General features: G+C 41.4%; 1 protein-coding gene across 11 annotated transcripts in view; it reads right to left on the bottom strand.

Annotated features, from left to right (window-relative positions):
- DCLK2 (doublecortin like kinase 2) overlaps positions 1-18,494 on the bottom strand; it is a 155,211-nt gene that overhangs the window by 28,600 nt on the left and 108,117 nt on the right. For 7 of the 11 annotated variants that reach the window (XR_014243600.1, XR_014243601.1, XR_014243603.1 and 4 more), the window contains 3 exons: positions 7,049-7,124; positions 5,832-5,940; positions 4,152-4,209 (listed from right to left, as the gene is read on the bottom strand). Coding sequence is in view for 5 of the 11 variants with exons in the window: in XM_082388990.1 (XP_082245116.1) it covers positions 4,152-4,209; positions 5,832-5,940; positions 7,049-7,124 (243 nt within the window). In the remaining 6 variants the exon portion in view is untranslated. The remainder of the gene's footprint in view (positions 1-4,151; positions 4,210-5,831; positions 5,941-7,048; positions 7,125-18,494) is intronic. The other 4 variants (XR_014243602.1, XR_014243604.1, XM_082388992.1 and 1 more) reach the window with 1 other exon arrangement.

The raw sequence follows: 18,494 nt of genomic DNA, 5'->3' as shown, positions 1-18,494 counted from the left end.
CTGGTCAGGGAACTAGATCCTGCATGCATGCCGCAACTAAGAGTTTGTATGCTGCAACTAAGAGTCCGCATGCTGCAATGAAGATCCCGCGTGCCGCAACGAAGACCCAGCACAGCCAAAATAAATAAATAATAAATAAATAAATATTTTTTAAAAAGAAAAAGAAAACCTCCTACTTGGAAGAACCCAACATGCTTTCCATCTTCTGGGCCTCTACTCAGGCTGTGCTGGCCGCCTCAAAAGCTTTTCTGTCATTACTGCCTACTCAAGCCGTACCTACTGCTCAAATCCAGCTCGAATGCTTCTTGCTCTAAGGCATCTCCACTGAGCACCTACTTCTCTCTCATGTGCTACCCTGAACTCCCATAACACTTTTACGGAACTGGTATTAATGTTAAATTACCTTATTCCTAGCACAGTATCTTGCACAAACATCAAATGTTAGGTAAACAAGTGAATCAATCTTGTACATTACAGAAAAGCAAACAGAAAACCAGAGGTTAAGAATTTTTCCCAGGTTCTTATTATAGGAACAAATGCATAAATTGAACTTGGAGAGGGATCATGGTAGATTGGCCAGTGTAGACTGTCTGTGCAACCAACTAGCCCAAAGGTCCAATCACTGCTCTGATCCTGTGTGACTTTTGGGAAGCTATTTAATTTGAATTTCTATTTCTTTATCTCTAAAACCAGTACATCTGTTTTGCAAGTCATTAAAGATAATGTGCAAAATTCCTACATGTCCAAGCCTGGATAGATAATACATTTTGATAAATGGATAGATAATACATTTTGGATAGATAATACATTTTGATAAATGGCAGATACTATTTTCAGCATTATTACTTTTCTGTATACGACCCACAAGGCAGAGGTAACGAACGATGCCCCTGAAGAGTGGCTGAATACCTCCCCTTAGATTTTGTTTTAAAAAAGCAAATTCTCTATACCAATTTTTTTCCTAAATATAAAATTTAGTGGAAAAATCTACCTATTTAGAACAAAACAAGTATGGGATTAACAGATACAAACTACTTTACATAAAATAGATAAGTAACAAGGATTTACTGTATAGCACAGGGAATTATATTCAATATCCTATAATAACCTATAATGAAATATAATCTGAAAAAATTACTGAACCACTTTGCTGTACACCTGAAACTAACACAATATTGTAAGTCAACTATCCTTCAATTTCTTTTTTAAAGTTTTAACCTTATAATTTTATATAGTCAATGTGGAAATAATTGTTCAAATAAGCAAAATATAAGGATGGAAATAAGTATACGAGCATGAATTATAAAAATAAAATGACATTCAATAACAAGGAAAAATAAGATCCAAATGTTTGAAGTGACCTCTTCATTTGCCTCAACACTTAGTGTACCAGACTGAATTTTTTTGCATAAAGATTTTTTTTTCAACTACTGAGACAGCTGCTTAAATTTTAATCATGTAAACAATATCCTTACCAGAGCAATTATTTTTAAACTTTTTTGAAAACATACTTTAATACAGTTGTTTAGAACTTGGCTCCCAAAATTATGACACATTCTGCTTAAATCACACAATATCAGATACAAAGAGCAACACCTACTTACATATGGAGACAGGCTTTGCAGCTGAAAATGTAATAAAATTGTTAGCACAATAACTGAAAACACATAGAATTATTTAAAGAAAATTACATTTAGAAAAACCTTATTCAAAGAAAAGGGGGGCATTTTGCACAGACTCTGCTTCATTGGCTGTCACAATGTAGTGTTAAAAAAAAAAAAAGTGTATGACAAATTTGTCTATTGGATTTTCCATTCTGGGTCTCTGAGAAGACTCTTCTAACACTGTATCATAATATATATGTATTTTTTAAATTAATTAATTAATTTATTTATTTATTTTTGGCTGTGTTGGGTCTTCGTTTCTGTGCGAGGGCTTTCTCTAGTTGCGGCGAGCGGGGGCCACTCTTCATTGCGGTGCGCGGGCCTCTCACTGTCGCGGCCCCTCTTATTGCGGAGCACAGGCTCCAGACGCGCAGGCTCGGTAGTTGTGGCTCACGGGCCTAGTTGCTCCGTGGCATGTGCGATCTTCCCAGACCAGGGCTCGAACCCGTGTCCCCTGCATTGGCAGGCAGATTCTCAACCACTGCACCACCAGGGAAGCCCTGTATCATAATATTTTAAGTTTCCTGTTAAAAATACACAATTTTGTAAATGTCTGATGAAGAATAGTTTTAGGAGTTCCATAAATATAAAACCACTACTATCACATCAAATCCGCCTAGCTATAGCTTCTGAATTCCTCTGGCATATTAATAAGATTAACAGTTAACATGTGTTAAATTCTTGTTATATACTGATACTTTTCTACATGTTTTCTATGTCTTAATTCAATTAATTCACAATAACCTATGCCTTTGATATTATTAACAACTGCATTTTATAGGAAGAAACAGAGGCACAGAGGGGTTAACTAATTTCTCCAAGGTCATACAGCAAAAAGAGGCAGAGCCAGGATTAAACTTTATACAATCTGGCTCTAGAGTAGTACTGTTCAATAGAAATGTGATCCACATATGTAAATTTAAGTTTTCTAGTAGCCATGTTAAAAAATATAAAAAGCAGGTAAAATGTATAACTTATTTAACCCAATATATCCAAGATATTATCATTTCAACATGTAATCTAATACAAAAGATATTAATGTAGTATCTTACATTCTTCTTTTAGCATTAAGTCTTCAAAATCTGTTGTGTTTTACACTGAGAGTACATTTCAGTTCAGACTGGCCATACTTCAGCTGCTCAGCACCACAAGCGTGAGGGGCTCAGAGTTGGACCATGAGTTCTAGAGCCTTCTCTTTTTTTCAATGTATTTATTTATTTATTTATTTATTTTTGGCTGTGTTGGGTCTTCGTTGCTGTGCGTGGGCTTTCTTTAGTTGCGGCGAGCGGGGGCTACTCTTCATTGCGGTGCGCGGGCTTCTCATTGCAGTGGCTTCTCTTGTTGTGGAGCATGGGATCTAGGCACGCAGGCTTCAGTAGTTGTGGCTTGCGGGCTCTAGAGAGCTGGCTCAGTAGTTGTGGCGCACGGGCTTAGCTGCTCCACGGCATGTGGGATTTTCCCAGACCAGGGCTCGAACCCGTGTCCCCTGCATTGGCAGGCGGACTCTTAACCACTGCGCCACCTTCTAGGGAAGGTCCTAGAGCCTGCTCTCTTAACTGCTATGCTACTTACCAGAAAGGAATCTAAAAAGGTCTTTGTCATCACTATTGTAGAATATTTATCCTTTCAAACATAGTTGAAATGGCAGTAATCTAGCAACATTCCATCATTTGATTTTTTTGCCAGTCCCATCTTCAGAGTAGGACAGAGAAAACAGTTCATCCATTTGGGGAGACAATCCATGGTGTTTCTGCACATCCCACATCAGCTTTAGTTACAAACTATCTTTCCAAGTATGTCTGTATAGCAAACACCCTTGGAACACAGAGACAGGGTCTCCCCCAGGGGTGGAGGGCCAATTTGTTTCCTGACCATGAAAATAAAAATAATGCTCTCCACTGGGGCAGAGGCTGGGTAGGATGCTAGTGGCCCCCTCATAAGATTGGGGGGTTCCTAAGCTTGGGGGTCCTCCACTGTGACACAAACCCACTGTGTGGACAGCATACAGCTGGGCCCCTCTGCATCACTTCTGTGGGCTTTGGGAGTTAAGGGGAACCAGTGCAAGCATGGAGCTCCTGCTTTCTGCTATGGCACCAGTAATAGTTTTTGTCTCTGACCTAGGAATCTTGTGTCTTCTGCCACATCTACAAAGCTGGAAGGCTAATTTCTTAGTTTGAAAAGTCTCAGAACCCTCACAGTTCTTGAGGCACCTTTTGTGTGTTGCTGGGTTTTGATATAGACATCTCCGAGAGAGGAGAACTTGTATTTTTCAATGGTTAGGACAAAGATCAAATCAATTTACTGTTTTAGGATTAAGGTTTCTGAAAAATGGCAGGGAAAAAAAAAAGCTTGACAAGGTTTCCCCTGCTCCTATCAACAGACTATTCCTATTATGATCTTGTCAAATCACCACTTAAATTCCTTCACCGCAGAAGACATCTCTAAGTTTTTTCAGTTTCTTTTACAAAACAGTTATGTATACTGTACCTTTCCACAACATTTGGCTTTGTCTATAATCTTTAGGGCAAACTCCTTTCCTGTGGACCTATGGAATAATCAGAGGAAGGACATTTAAAGACATAAATCAAAGACACCATCCATCCTGATTTCCTCTACAGCACAGACCCAGGGAAAAAAGAGTGGCTTCCTTCCCTATACACCAGAGAGGATGCTGAGTGGGGTCAGGGAGAAAAATACCCACAAAAGATTTTTTTAAAACCCACAAAGCCACACTGTCAATCTCCTTTTATAACTATTAATCATTACAATATTAAGTAACTCACATATTTAAAGTATTTAAATCCTGTTGTATCAGACTTGGATAAGAAGCTGTTCTTCCACACTTAAATCTCAAAAATAGTTCTCTTAGGAGACAGAATAAAATTAAGAAAAATGAATCAAAGTAACAGAAAATTTTCTTTTATCAATGTCTTTACATGAGTCCATTAGTCACTAATTAGCCCATAATTCAAAACTGAAAAGTCCCTAGACTTTCAGTCTCTATTTCTCAGCCAAAACTCCACTTAGGATCTGGTGCCACCTTATCCACACCTTTAAACGTCCATATCTGGTACTAGAGACATCATTCATTTGACATAAGAATCCTGATGTTGTTATTTAACTTTTAATCACCTTTAGTATAATTTAATCTGAACATGTAAAAAATACATCTTTTAGAATAGGAAAGCAGTTCAAGAAAGAACACTGTGGTATTCTTGGAATAGGTTAGTTCTCTCAAGCACAAGCTGCTTTTGGCAGGTGGTCACAGTACACACTGATGAGACCTACCTTGGAAGAATAACTTTTATTTAAATTGCTTCTCCATAATAGAAACCAAACACTGCCTCAGATTTCTAATGAGTCTTTAGAAGTCATATTTTAGATGCTTGTTGCTTGAGCAGCAATCTGTGTACCAGAGCTAAGCAGAGGGGCTTAGAAGACAGGGAGCTACTTTGTGTACCATATAAGGAGCAGTAAAGCTTCACTGGAGATGTAGCAGAACAGGAAAACTGTAGTCACCAGAACTTTCTGGAAAACTCCCCCTCACCCATCTCCCACCACCACAACAAAAATTACCACTTAGAACAGCTAGAATAACACGCTATAAACACAAACACTCTAATCTGAGTCTTTTCCAGTTTTAATATTGTTTACAAAAGGCCTGGAATGTAAAAGAATGGATTTGTTACCATCTGAGAAATTAGGACCTTAAACAAAATAAGGCTGGACAAGCAAAAATATAATTTTAATATGGGCAAAAGTTGGCTGATTCTGATATTGAATAAAGTCAGAGCTCATGTATCCTGAACTACTGATAATATGCAATTAATTATTAGCTGAGAGGGTTAATGACAATATAAGTACAGCACTGAGAATAGAGCCTGACACAGATAAGTGCTATAGATTTTTTTTTTTTAATGAATCGTACTCTTTCCTATTTTTCTCTGTCTCATGGATGAGACTTGATATATCTCCCAAAGTAAAAAGCAGGTTTATATTCTACATGTATACATACATTTTCCCCTGTCAAGTTGCCTGTGGGCATGCAAAACACTAGTCCTAAGAGTAGACTCTTTAAGAAGGCCTTTCGTTCATTCAGATAAGAATAAACTCCAAAGGAAAATGTATGTGTCAGTGAACAAACGATTATTCTCACTATCCACTCACCTGTCCATGCACTCTTTGACTACTGCAAAATTGCCATCACCAATAACCTTCCCAATTTTGTACTTCTCAAGAAGAGTTGACGATTCAGAGCACCTGTTTCCATTCACACCTGCAAAAAAGGATAAACACAAAGTCTAATGAACACATCACATTTCACCTTGATTCCTACAGATTGGTAAAATAATAAATCACAATGGAGTTATTTCTAAATCTGTGGTAAAACTAAAGAAAATCCTCTGAGCATATTCTCTGAATAGAACACCTGAATCACCAATTTCCTTTGGCCTTGTTGGTTGGAGTCAGAAACCAACAAAATAAATAAACCTAACAAATCCCTGAAATATCAGCTGAAAATAAGTGATTAGCTTTGGGTAAAAGGGAAGTCTAACCAAAACTTTGTAAACTTTTTGTCAACTCTGGAGAAAGGGGGAGGGGATTGATGATAGGGACTTAATCTTAGAAATTTTCTCTTCAAGATTTTCTGGTAAAGAAAATTCTGGCCACTTAGGATACCTTGTTAAGGCTAATATCTGGCTCAAAGTGTCCTCAAAAAGGAGAGGGGGGAGGGGCAGGAGAAGGAAGTGGTTAAGATCGACCACTTTTCACAATGTATCCTCAGTGCCCTGTACATAGCTGACATCAAACAAAGAAACCCACTTAATGTTATCTAAGAAAAAGGAAAGCCTACATTTAGGAATTATGAGCAGATTGCCACTAAGGAAAAATAAAGGAAACCCAAGACTAAAATTTGAAATTGGGTAGCTTAATTAACAACAAGATTCTATACATACTGACGTGACCCCTGCTGTTTAGGGAGATAATTTAGCACAAGTGGGTTTGGGGGGCAACCGAGTTCACATGGATGGCTTCCCTTATAAAAGTAATCATAGGGGCTTCCCTGGTGGCGCAGTGGTTGAGAATCTGCCTGCCGATGCAGGGGACACGGGTTCGAGCCCTGGTCTGGGAAGATCCCACATGCCACGGAGCAACTAGGCCCGTGAGCCACAACTACTGAGTCTGCGCGTCTGGAGCCTGTGCTCCGTAACAAGAGAGCCCATGATAGTGAAAGGCCCGCGCACCGCGATGAAGAGTGGCCCCCGCTTGCCACAACTAGAGAAAGCCCTCGCACAGAAACGAAGACCCAACACAGCCAAAAATAAATAAATAAATAAATAAATAATTTTTTAAAAAAAAAGTAATCATAGACTGAGAACTACCTTCAGGACTCATGCAACGATCAAGTTCAGGCCCGCCATTTACATTGGAAGAAGATCGGCCATGTGCAGAATTCTGCTAAAAGAGGAGAGTGCCCATTATTTATCAGGATAAGTTTCCAAATCTTTAGCTAGCTCATCCTTAAGAGAAGAGAAAATGCTTATAAAATAGAATGCAAAAAAAATAAAATAAAATGGTACAGAAACAGAAGAAGCATCCCCTTGCTTCTCATCTCACCTTTCTCCCTATATACAATCCCATTAATACAGTTCTTCCTTAGATACAGTATTTTCAATTCATATTAGTATCAGGAAAATTGACGTATGTTACTCTTCTTTGATACTGTGTTACTTTTGATCTCAACGAAGTAAAGTAAGGAGACTTTCACGGCCTCACCCATGAACAAGGTAGTTACTAGCGGCACAAGAAGGCTTAGAACTATAGATAATTACAAGAACGCCAGCACAGAGTCCCCAGATCCCACATTCCCCACCCTTCCCCACACCCTGGCTGACCACCAGAGTCCCTGCTAGGGTCGAGCTCTTCTCAGAAGTCCAGCCCCATGTCTGGGACTGCATCACCTTCTGCACCCTCCTGTAGCTTCAGGACCCAGAGAACAGCCCTGGCCCAATCAACTCCTTTGCCACCCTAAGACAGCAGGAATTCCTCTGAAGCATCATAAGGAGCTTTTTTTTACTAGGAACCAGAGGGGAATAAAAGATAAAGCTTTTAGGTAGGTTCCAACTTCACAAAAAGCTGAAGTTCCCAGTCTAACACAGAAATATCTCTAGTTCTTAGGTAAACTGAAAAACTCATATTATGACTATTATTCATATATTTATTTATTACTATTTTGTTTTATTATTTATTTTCTTTATTATTCTGTAGGCTTGTGGAATTTTTTCTTAATTTCCAAGGGCTATTACACTTTCAAACTCAATCTTTTCTCTTTCATCTTTAATTTTCTTTCTTCTCTTTCAAAAAAAAAAAAAAGTATTCCTTTCAGGAGTTTAAACATCAAAGGACTTACCAAATACCGAGAAGCATCTTTGGCATTTTTTGTGCTGGTGTGTTTACATGCTTGCCTCTACGCCCAAACTATCCTGGCAGCTTCTGCCCCATAGCAGCTGTGCCTTCTCCATCCCTGCGTCCTCCATGTGCAGCACGGCCTGGTGCACACACTACTTAATTCACACTTGCTAAATGAAAGCACAGATAGCACAGGTCTAGAGCAGGGACCTACCCTTCCCACAGTGCCCACAAGCTAGAGACACTGAGTCCACTCTCTTCCTCTGGGTGAAGTGGAAAACCTCACAGATGCTGAGTTTGGTTCAATCCAGGAAAACCCAATACTTACAACATTCCTTCAAACAGGATCATCCAGAAGTTCTTTGGGGATAAAATATGAGCCTCAAGAATGAGAGGCACATAAAAATTAGGCTGTTTTCTCAGGTCCCACGTAACCACACCTGTGTGGACAGTAAAACCAGGAGCAGCGTGTCCTGCTAGGAAACCCAGGGCCACGGAAAAGCAGTGGTGACAGCCACCAAATGAGCCCCCTCCTGAGGGACAAACACACCTCTCGTAAGTGTCTGTGTCCTACACTCTGACAGGGGAGTAGTCGTGCAGGAATGTGGGTGTGCGTGTGGGTCGCTTTCTGGCCACCCTTAACCTGATGAAAACGCTGCAGCCGGATGAACACCTGGCTCCTCAAGAGTTCAATCACTGTTTCCTCACAATACAGGTAATTCGGTGGACAAAGTTTTTCAAAATTGAGCTTTTTCGTTTGTTCTATTCTTTTTTTTTTTTTCTGCTGAAATTGAAGGCAACTCCAAATTCAGCAGGAGTCTATGCTAGAATGTTTAAAAGCTAGACTTTTAAAATCAAGCCCCAGAAAGGGAACATAAAAGGAAGCTGAAAAGAAAACCACAGCATTCTCTGCTCCATTCATGGCCACAGCAACTACCCCAGTCCTGGTCGTGCTTAGCTTCTCTCGGCACCTCTACCAGAGGACTCCTCAGTTACCATCAGTCTCTCCCACTCCACGATTATAGCCAGAGAAGCTTTTCCGAAGGATAGTTCTGACATCGCCCCTAGGATCCCAGAAACTCATTGGGTCTTCGTTACCAACAGACTAACCCACACGTCTTCAGCATGGTGTTCAGGCCATGATTTATCCCCTTACCTGTCCAACTTGTTTCCCATCACTTTTTTTCATGTATTTCATACTTACATTAACTCCGATAATCTTTTTTATTTTTTAATTTTTTTGAGTAGCTTTATTTATTTATTTATTTTTGGCTGTGTTGGGTCTTCATTGCTGCACGCGGACTTTCTCTAGTTGCGGTGAGCAGGGGCTACTCTTCGTTGTGGTGCGCAGGCTTCTCACTGAGGTGGCTTCTCTTGTTGTGGAGCACAGGCTCTAGGCATGTGGGCTTCAGTAGTTGTGACACGCGGGCTCAGCAGCTGTGGCATGTGGGCTCTAGAGCACGGGCTAGTAGTTGTTGTGGCGCACACGCTCAGTAGTTGTGGCACACGGGCTTAGTTGCTCTGCAACATGTGAGAACTCTCCGGACCAGGGCTTGAACCCGTGTCCCCTGCATTGGCAAGTGGATTCTTAACCACTGCGCCACCAGGGAAGTCTCCAATTATCTTTTTTTTGAAACGTTGCTAAAACTTTCTAAGTCTTAATTTCCTGCTCTGAATATAGGGATAGTAGCAGCAGCTAGTGCAAAGATGTGTTAAAGAATTAAAATTAGCTCATGCATGTAAAATCATTTAGCACAGTCACTGACATGTAACAATAACTCAATATTAGTTATTAGTATTTTTCCTCAAAACATCTAGCATAGGGCCTTGAACTGAGTGTCTGAGAAATGCTTTTGAATTATTGAATGTACAATGGCTATAAGAGATCTTTTGCTAAATAATTCATTCGAAGTCTGTTCCACTTCTAATCCAACCCTTACTAGATTGAAAACTGTCAGTCATGGGAATAAGAGATCCAAATTAAACTCATACCAGCCACATTCTCAATGGAATAAAGATAAGAACAATGTCATTTTGGGGAAAGTTTTAGATCTCAAAAGATAAATGGAAAGATCCCCTTTGATCACGGGCTTGCCTTTAGGTTACAGGGATGGGGGAGGTGGACCGTCAATGTCCGGGAGCAGCAGTGGACAGTGGCCGGCTTACCTGAATGTCTATATCTCACAGCCCAGAACGGGGCAGCCTCACGCCCTCGGGACACAGCTGGCTGGGTCCAGCCTGGGCACTGAAGGAACCATCTCCCTTCCCAACACTCAGAGCTGGAGGGAGTGTGCAGCGTGCAGACCCCACGCCCACTGCTGAGGTCCGAAGACCTGCCTTCCCCCAGGCCTGCTTGCTCGGCTCTCCTGGAAGCAGGTAACGTTCTTCTCACAGGTCTCTTTCTTGAGCTAATTTGAGTACGTTAGTTCATCGCAAGCTGATACGTTCTGACTCAAGGGCTAAGAAGGAAGTCTTGGAAGGGGCTAAAATGCAGGCATTTTTACCTCTTTGTACATTTTCACATGGATGTGTGACTCCCTGGAGTGTTTACGGAGCTCCTGTCAACCTCTGTAACTTTCTCAATGCTTCTTTTGATTAAACCCCCATTCCCACCTATCCTGATTCCCTGTACAGTCCAGCAATTACAAACCTGGTTTGTGTTGGGATTCAGAGGTGGCAAGGAGCCAGAGCAGGTGGTGGAAGCTGGTCCTCCAGCAACTGGGCTGAAGCCTGGCCTCGGAGGTGGCCTCATGGGCAGAGTGAGGGCACAGGCCCACGTGAGAGGCTACTTTCATGTGTACCTGACAAAAGTTTCACTAAATCACCAGGAAATGCAGCTTTCTTAGTAAGGAATAATGGCAAGAAGATTATTTTTCAAAACTCTCAAACAGAATGATTTTTTTTCAAAGTGCTAAACCTCAAGCATTTAAAAACTAGAGAGTTAACAGAAGTGACATAACTGATTACCTGCCCCAATATGTTCCTTTACTTGAAAATAAAGCTTTCATGAAGAAAATGAAAACATAAAGAAATGTGGGAATCATCTTATAACACAGCTCAACACACAGGACATGATTAGACCCACGGACAGTTTTCCTCTCCTCCCTCAGCTACAACCTGTGCTGGCTGCAAAGGATGCAAAGATGTAGGGCCAAGGTCATTACTGCCGGAAGCTTGCAGTCTCAGGAAGAGGCATGTGTGCACCCTTAAAACCCTTCCCAGAAACCTCACCTAACCATCTGAAGGTTCCTCCTGATGGTTTCAAACGCCCGTGAGGATCCGTGCGAGGGAAGCACTTCGCTACAGCACGAATCTGCACTTGGCGTGCTGGAATCACACCGCTAGCAATTAAGCTCACGTGACCTCCTGGCAACGAAGCCTGGTGCTCTGAGAATCCAAGAAAAGCTGGGTATTCACCAAGATCTCTGGACAGATCCCTGGCAAACGTGAAGTATCTATTGTTACATATAAAGAAAAGCATTCCCGGTGCCCTGAGAGACATGCAGACAAAAGAGGAAGGAAAAGCGAAAGCTATGACTACAAAATTCCCACCATTTACCAGTCAGAATTTATGGATTTCCCTGTCCCTTGTAAGAGAACTATTCTCTTACTGAAGCAAGGAGAGACTAAAATATGGCATTCCTGATTAAACCGGTCCCATTTCTACTGTCCAACTACACATTTTTTTTTAATCTCTTAAAATGCTAATGAGCTTTCATGCTTCCATCAGCAACCAGGATGCTGAGACAGCACGAAGACTGTGCCTAGATGCTGCATTTGGGTGAGCTGCTCCTCCATAAAGCATAAACGGGTGGCAGCAACTGGGTTCTTTCAAGATATCTTCCATAATTACTAACTGATTCAAAAAGATGTCATGATGTTTAGGGGTGGGGAGTGGAGGGGACATATTTCCTGGTGAGTGAAGAAAGGAAAGTGATTGAAAAGACCGAAGACATTGCCGAGCACATTCTCTGGGATCTGCTCCACTGCGCCACCACCTACCTACTCTCTGGCAGCAGCAGCTCCATTTTTATGAGTATGCAAGGAAGGAAAATGCACAAGAATCCACTTCTGCTCAGAACTTTTTAAAAAAGACTTGAAAACAAGCAGAAAAAGCTATACAGTATTCTCAACTAGCTTCATTTAAAAGGGCATTCAGGGCTGATTAAGTACATTTGATAATCATTAACATGCCAGCTTTCCACATTTTTAGTAAGGAAGTTAAGTCAAAGTGTCCTACATTAAATTTCTTTGATAAGTGGATTATTACTATTTCTACAAAACTTAGAATTTAAAGAGAATGTTAAGTGCTATACTAAAATTGTGAAGTTTTGTTCAGAAATAGGCAATTCTCAAAAAAAAGTAGCAAAAATAGTTCTATTAATGCTACTTAATAGAACTACTTAATAGTCCCAACTTCATTTTGGTTTTTCATAAAAGGAAGCATTTGAACAGAATCTAGCAGATACACTTGTATAGTGAGTTGACTTTCTCGAATGCATCTTGGAAAACAACACTACGATTCAATTTTTAAGTGGCCTACTGCAGGGGTCAGAAACATTTTCTGTAAAGGGCCAGAGAGTAATTTTAGCCTTTGTGGGTCATATGGTCTTTGTCACAACTACTCAACTCTGCTGGTGCAGCGTGAAAACAGCCATAGACCAAATGGAAACAAATGAGCATGGCTGTGTTCCAATAAAACTTTATTGAGAAAAACAGGCGTTGGGCCAAATGTGGCCACAGGCAAATAAATCCCTGGTCTACAAGAACTTTCTTAGGAAAGCTTTTCCTCCAATATAATTCTTACACTTTTAAATGCTTAGAACAGAATAAACCCCAGGGTATGGTTGTTATAAAGCAGTGGTTCTCTGTCCTTGGCTGTACATTAGAATTACCAGGGAAGATCTGAAAAATTCTATTGCCAGGCTGCACCACAGATTAAAGAATTCTTGCATGTAGGGCCCAGGCATCAATATTTTTTTAAGCTCCACAGAAGGTCTAACGTGTAGCTAAGGTTGAGAACCTCTGTGGAGGAAGTTTCTGGCAGTAATCGTAATTAATTGTCCAGCTATCTTAATTTAAGTCCTCTCTGTCACTCATCCAGTAATCTAGCCATTGTGAGTCATCAATAGCCCAAGAACAATGTTCTCTTTGTAAGAAAAGGAAAGAAGCAACTCATTACAGTTTACTGAATGCCTACTTTGTGCCAAGTCCTAAAATGAGTACTTTTATATCTTATGAATTAGGTATTATCATCATCTCTATCGATCTGTGAAGAAACCAAAGCTCAGAGAGGTTATATAACTTGCCCAAATGCCACAGCAAATGTGGATTCAGAATTTAAACCCGGGTCTGACTGCAGAGCCCAGGCTATTTGGCTAGTCTCACACTATGACCTCCTCAAGAAGTCTTGTACCCTATAACAGACTCACTGATCAAAATATTCACTGGGGTATATTTAGAACATGCTTTCAGAGTACATAACTATAATCACATTCTTATAATTTAGTCAAATAATATACAAGTCAATAAATAAATACACAGCCTCTCCTCACATAAAGCAATCTTAAGAAAAATTTTTCTTTAAAAAGATGACCTCTGAAACGTATTGAAGATTTTTTTAAAAATCAGTATTCTAGATATTACTTGTAAATAGATTTGCCTCATGATCATTTTTGTGGTGTTTTTAAAAAAAATATCAGAAATATCAGTTCCATTAATTAGAAGGAAAACCAGTATAAATTAGGCATCCATTTAAAAAGAGAAGCTTTAACGCTTTAATATTAGATTTGTGATAATTTACTTTGAAATACTTCAGTATTAGTAATGAGACATGAGAACAATTAATCTGAATCAGCACCTAAGGGTTAGTAACATACGAAGTATTCTTATCTGTAGCCATACCTTACACTTGGTTTCATTTGGTAAAATCAGTGGTGCTTGAGACTTGTGACTGGTTCATAGTGGTGAAGAGCAGTAAACAGAACCCACTGTCTGTGCATGTACATTGTTTGAGACAATAGCCAGCTCAAGTCCATGAAAGTTTAATAGGGAAGAACAAACCTGACTCCATAATGGATGTTTCTTTTACTTTAACCTTTATATTCTATCGCTTTTGCTACAAGTTAATAACTAAAAGAATGTTGCTTATAGCCTGAAATATACAGGACAGCCCATTCTCAAGGCTCTGACCTTTAAAGATATAACATTTTCCCATTCATATAGAGATAAAAAGTTGCAGAACAGAGAATAACATTTGTCTTGTTGGAGGTTGAGAGGAACACAGTGACCTGAACTACACGGTCAGCTGCAAGAACAAAGGATTCTGGCACCAAGAAGTTTTTACCAACCAACCACAGCTCCTCCCCTAGTAGTATAAAAGAAGCCTGAATTCTAACTCAGGTAAGATGGTTCTTTGGGACACTAGTCCTCCATCTTCTCGGTCTGCTGGCTTTCCGAATAAAGTCTGTATTCCTTGCCTCAACAACTCCTCTCTCAATTTATTAGTCTGTCATGTGGTGAGCAGTACGAGGTTGGACCCAGTAACAAAAGGAGCTGCATGGAACCTGCTGACTTTGGCTTTCTGTTCCTCTGAGTATCTCTGCTGCCTCAGTTGACTACACGGCCTGCCAAAACCAGCACAGAATCTCATCACATCCCTATGAGTGAGCCTTTCAAGCATTGGATTTTGCTTATTGGATTACTGGATTTTTCAGCAACAGGTGGTATGGCCACACCTACCTGCTCAACATGTCTACATGCTTTCAGTGTGAGGTACCACCAATTTCTAGGATGCCTGCATGGTGGGAGAGGTGCCTGTCTCTTCAGTGCCAACAATGGAGGCTATCACTGTCTGTCACTGGCACAGGCCAGCTCACTACCACAACCTCTAAGTATTATCGCCATCCAGTTTTCTAATGCGTGACCGAGAAGAAGGTCTAATTACCCACTTTCACGAATAAGGGGGCGTTTAAGATAAACACATATGCTGCTTATATTCAAATAAAGTTTTTACAATTGATCCAATTTATACACTGATTTGCTTGGCAAACTCTCCCTCCATCCCCATAAAAAAGGGCTTCCACCCAGGTGAGCCATTTACCCACCAAATGCTTTTTTTTTTTTACTTAACAACTACAATGTACAAATCACTGTCCTCAAACAGAATCTGAGAGTCATTGTGATGATTTATTTTGTTAGGGCACTGAAGTCTTCAAAACTGCTTAGTCCCTCTTTTGCTTTTGTTTCTGTCAACAAAATCAATTATGTTCAGAGATGAAGTCACCACCCAACATTTCTGAGGTAATAAAGGAGGTATATAAGTCGTCAGTCTCTTCGTACTGAAGACCATTAACTAGTTTTAAAAACCAAAGAAAAGCCAGAGCTCCAGGGAAAAGCGAAAATGTTGAAGGTCAGAAGCTACTGTGGATTTACATTTCACAGCTTCGAAAAGAAGTTTTGAGTTCAGAAGGTCAAAGAGTTACATTTTAGCTCTGCCAATCAGTATGAGATACTACCAGCCCTTTCATCACACTTCACAAATCTGGAAAATCTTTCACCACAGCAGACCCAGGAGACATTCATCAGACAAAATATCAGCACATCAGACAGTTTATAATCTCAAGATGTTGGATAATGTTCCAAATGTACTTTTTTCTTTCTTCTTTCAACCAACAAGAATGCTCACAGTAGACAGCCCCTGGGCATACACTTCAGCATCAAAACATGAGACATTTCATCCCCCAGTGTCCACAGATGTGCCCCTGACTCTGAAGGCTTGAGTTACTACAGCCTTGAAAGTCTTAAACTGGGACATGGATGATGAATTAAATTTCAGGGAAATGCTTTCTTCATCCATCTGGCAGCTGCTGACACATTTAGTACTCTTTATTGCCTATCTGTCCCCAAAAAAATGCTGTGATTTACTCACAGTAAATATTCCTGAAGGGAAGGTTATCAGCTAGATCGAAGGGACTCAGAGGAGCTTGGGCAGAGGAAACAGGAGATCACGGGCTGAGGTCAAGGAGAAAATGGAGGATCAGGAAGATGGGGATTAAGAGAAGAAAACAACAGTGGTGGTAGGATTCTAGGGTTTGCAGAGGAGAGAAAAGAATGCACAGGGAGTGATCGGTCTGGAGAACAAAAGGACTGGAAGGAGAAAAAAGCAATGAAATTGATGGGGAGAGAGACTTCTGTGGTGCTCAGAAGGGAGAATGGACAGAAAGCTACTGAGGGAGCAGAGGCAGCCTGGGAAAGAAACTCTGGGTGAGATGAAAGCAGAGAGAAGGGGAGTGGGAGACAGCCTCCAAGATGGTCCCCGTGAGCCTCGTCTCCTGATGTTCATGCCCTTGTGTAGTCTCTTCCCACGCTTAACTGGGCTGACATCTGTGACTACTGAGCTATGATGGAAATGATGGTGTCTGACTTGCGAGGCTAGGTCATCGAAAGGGGAACTTCTGCACGGCACTCTCTTTCAGACCACTCACTCTGGGGAAATGCAGTCGCCACATTCTGAGGATTCTGAAGCCAATCTATGGAGGGGTCCATATGGTGAGGAACTGAGGCCTCCTGCCAAGAGCCGGCACAACTTGCCACCAAGTGAGTGAGTCACCTTGGGAGGGGATCGTCCGTTCCCAGTCAAGCTTCGGGCGACTGAAGCCCTGGTATACATATTCACTACAACCTCTTCAAAGATCTTTAGCTGCTCCTGAATTCCTGACCCACAAGAACTGTGGGAGAAAATAATTTTTTATGGTTGTTTTAAGCTGCTAAATTTGGGGATAGCTTGTTACTAACAGAATTACCTATAGATTACTAATAGGGTTGGAACATGTAGAGAGGGCAGGAAAACAAAGACGAAGGGTAGAGCTGGGAGGGAAAGTCATAACAGAAAAGCAGAGAAGGTAATAATATCTGGAGTCTGACTTCTCTCACTTTCTCTTTCCTTCTCCTATACTACTGCATATCATTTCTTTTTCTAAGTGAAACTTCCCTCATGTGAAAACTGCACCTGGAAACCCCAATGCTTACTGTAATACAAATAGAATATAAAAGAATAACAATAGAATAATAGAGTAACAAGGCTATTCTAAGTCCTTTCTTTATATTTAATCAGTTAATCTCAACCCTGTGCAGTAGGTCCTAGGAATCCCCTTTTTTTACAGATAAGGGTGATGTGAGTTGCCCAAGGCCACACAGCTAGTGAGTAGGCAAGCCAAGATGAAACCCAGACACTCCGGTTCCCGAGCTCACACCCTGAACCACTGCACCACCTTGTGTCCATCTCAGAGCAGGAGCCTCTGGGCTGCTCCCTTCTCCAAGCCTCTCTTTCTATGTAACTGCACACTAGCGGGTGCCATCTCTGCCTTCGTCCTCTGGCCTAAATGGGTCCCTTATCTTAACTGGGACAGATTGGAACATTCACAAAAAATTTTAATAAGTAAGGAGAATAAAAGTTCTTCCTGACACAGGCCTAGTACAACCTGGCATGAGCTGGCCTTACCTCATGGCCTTTGGCTCCCCGTCTGCCTGGCTTGGTGGGTGGCCTGGTGCCACAGTGGTGGAAACAGCTGCCAAGACACCCCCTCCCCACGTGACTATCACCATGAGTGGTCCTGCCTTTTAGAAAAGCCGGATTCCCAAAACTTGTACAAAAGCAAAGCCAACTTCTCCTACCTAGGCACTAGGTTCTCGGGAAGAAGCCCAGTGGGTAGCCCTAGCAACTCATTTTACTAATTTGTGGTCTGACTACGTAGTTCCAGTCAGCTGTATAACAGACTTGCCCTGCTTTCTCACTGTGTCTTTGGGGGCTAGTAGTGGTTATGAGCGTGCACTCTGCATGCAAATTCCCGTCATGCCAGTGTGCTCACGATGTGGCCTCCATCGCAGGCCCGCTGTGGAGCATTATCCCAGGTCGAGGTACCCATGCACCTGCTGGGGCAGGACTACACAGTGTGTTTCCGACCTGTGCCAGTCTTGACCACACTCAGCTCCATTGCTGGCTTCCAAAAAAAACCAAAGAAACAAACAAACAAACAAACCCAATAACCCTAACCCATTGTGAACTTTGTCATTTTACTAAAGCGGACCCCCTAAAGTAAAACTGCTGGTCACACAGTGTAACCATTTCTCTTGAAAAGAATCCCCATTAGATACGATGAACAATCTCTTACACCAAGCCTCCCAGGAAGAGCTGTCAACAGGAGTTCTTCTCTGTCTTCCTCGCCCTCCCTCTGGCCTCTCCCCCCTCCCCCACCCCAGGATCACCTCCCCCTTTTCCCAACCCTCCCCTCTCCTTGTTCCTTTCCCCGTCTCACAACCTGTTTTTATTCAGAGCATTTGTGCATATCTAAACCCAGGCACTCACCCTCCTAAAAGACCTACACAGCACAGCTTTTCCAAGGGGTGCCTGTGTTGGGG

This window comes from Balaenoptera borealis (assembly GCF_965194805.1).
Source record: "Balaenoptera borealis genome assembly, chromosome: 4".
In the NCBI taxonomy this organism is placed as follows: domain Eukaryota; kingdom Metazoa; phylum Chordata; class Mammalia; order Artiodactyla; family Balaenopteridae; genus Balaenoptera; species Balaenoptera borealis.
Note: the sequence above shows the minus strand (reverse complement) of the source record. Positions and strands in the feature narration are given on the sequence as shown.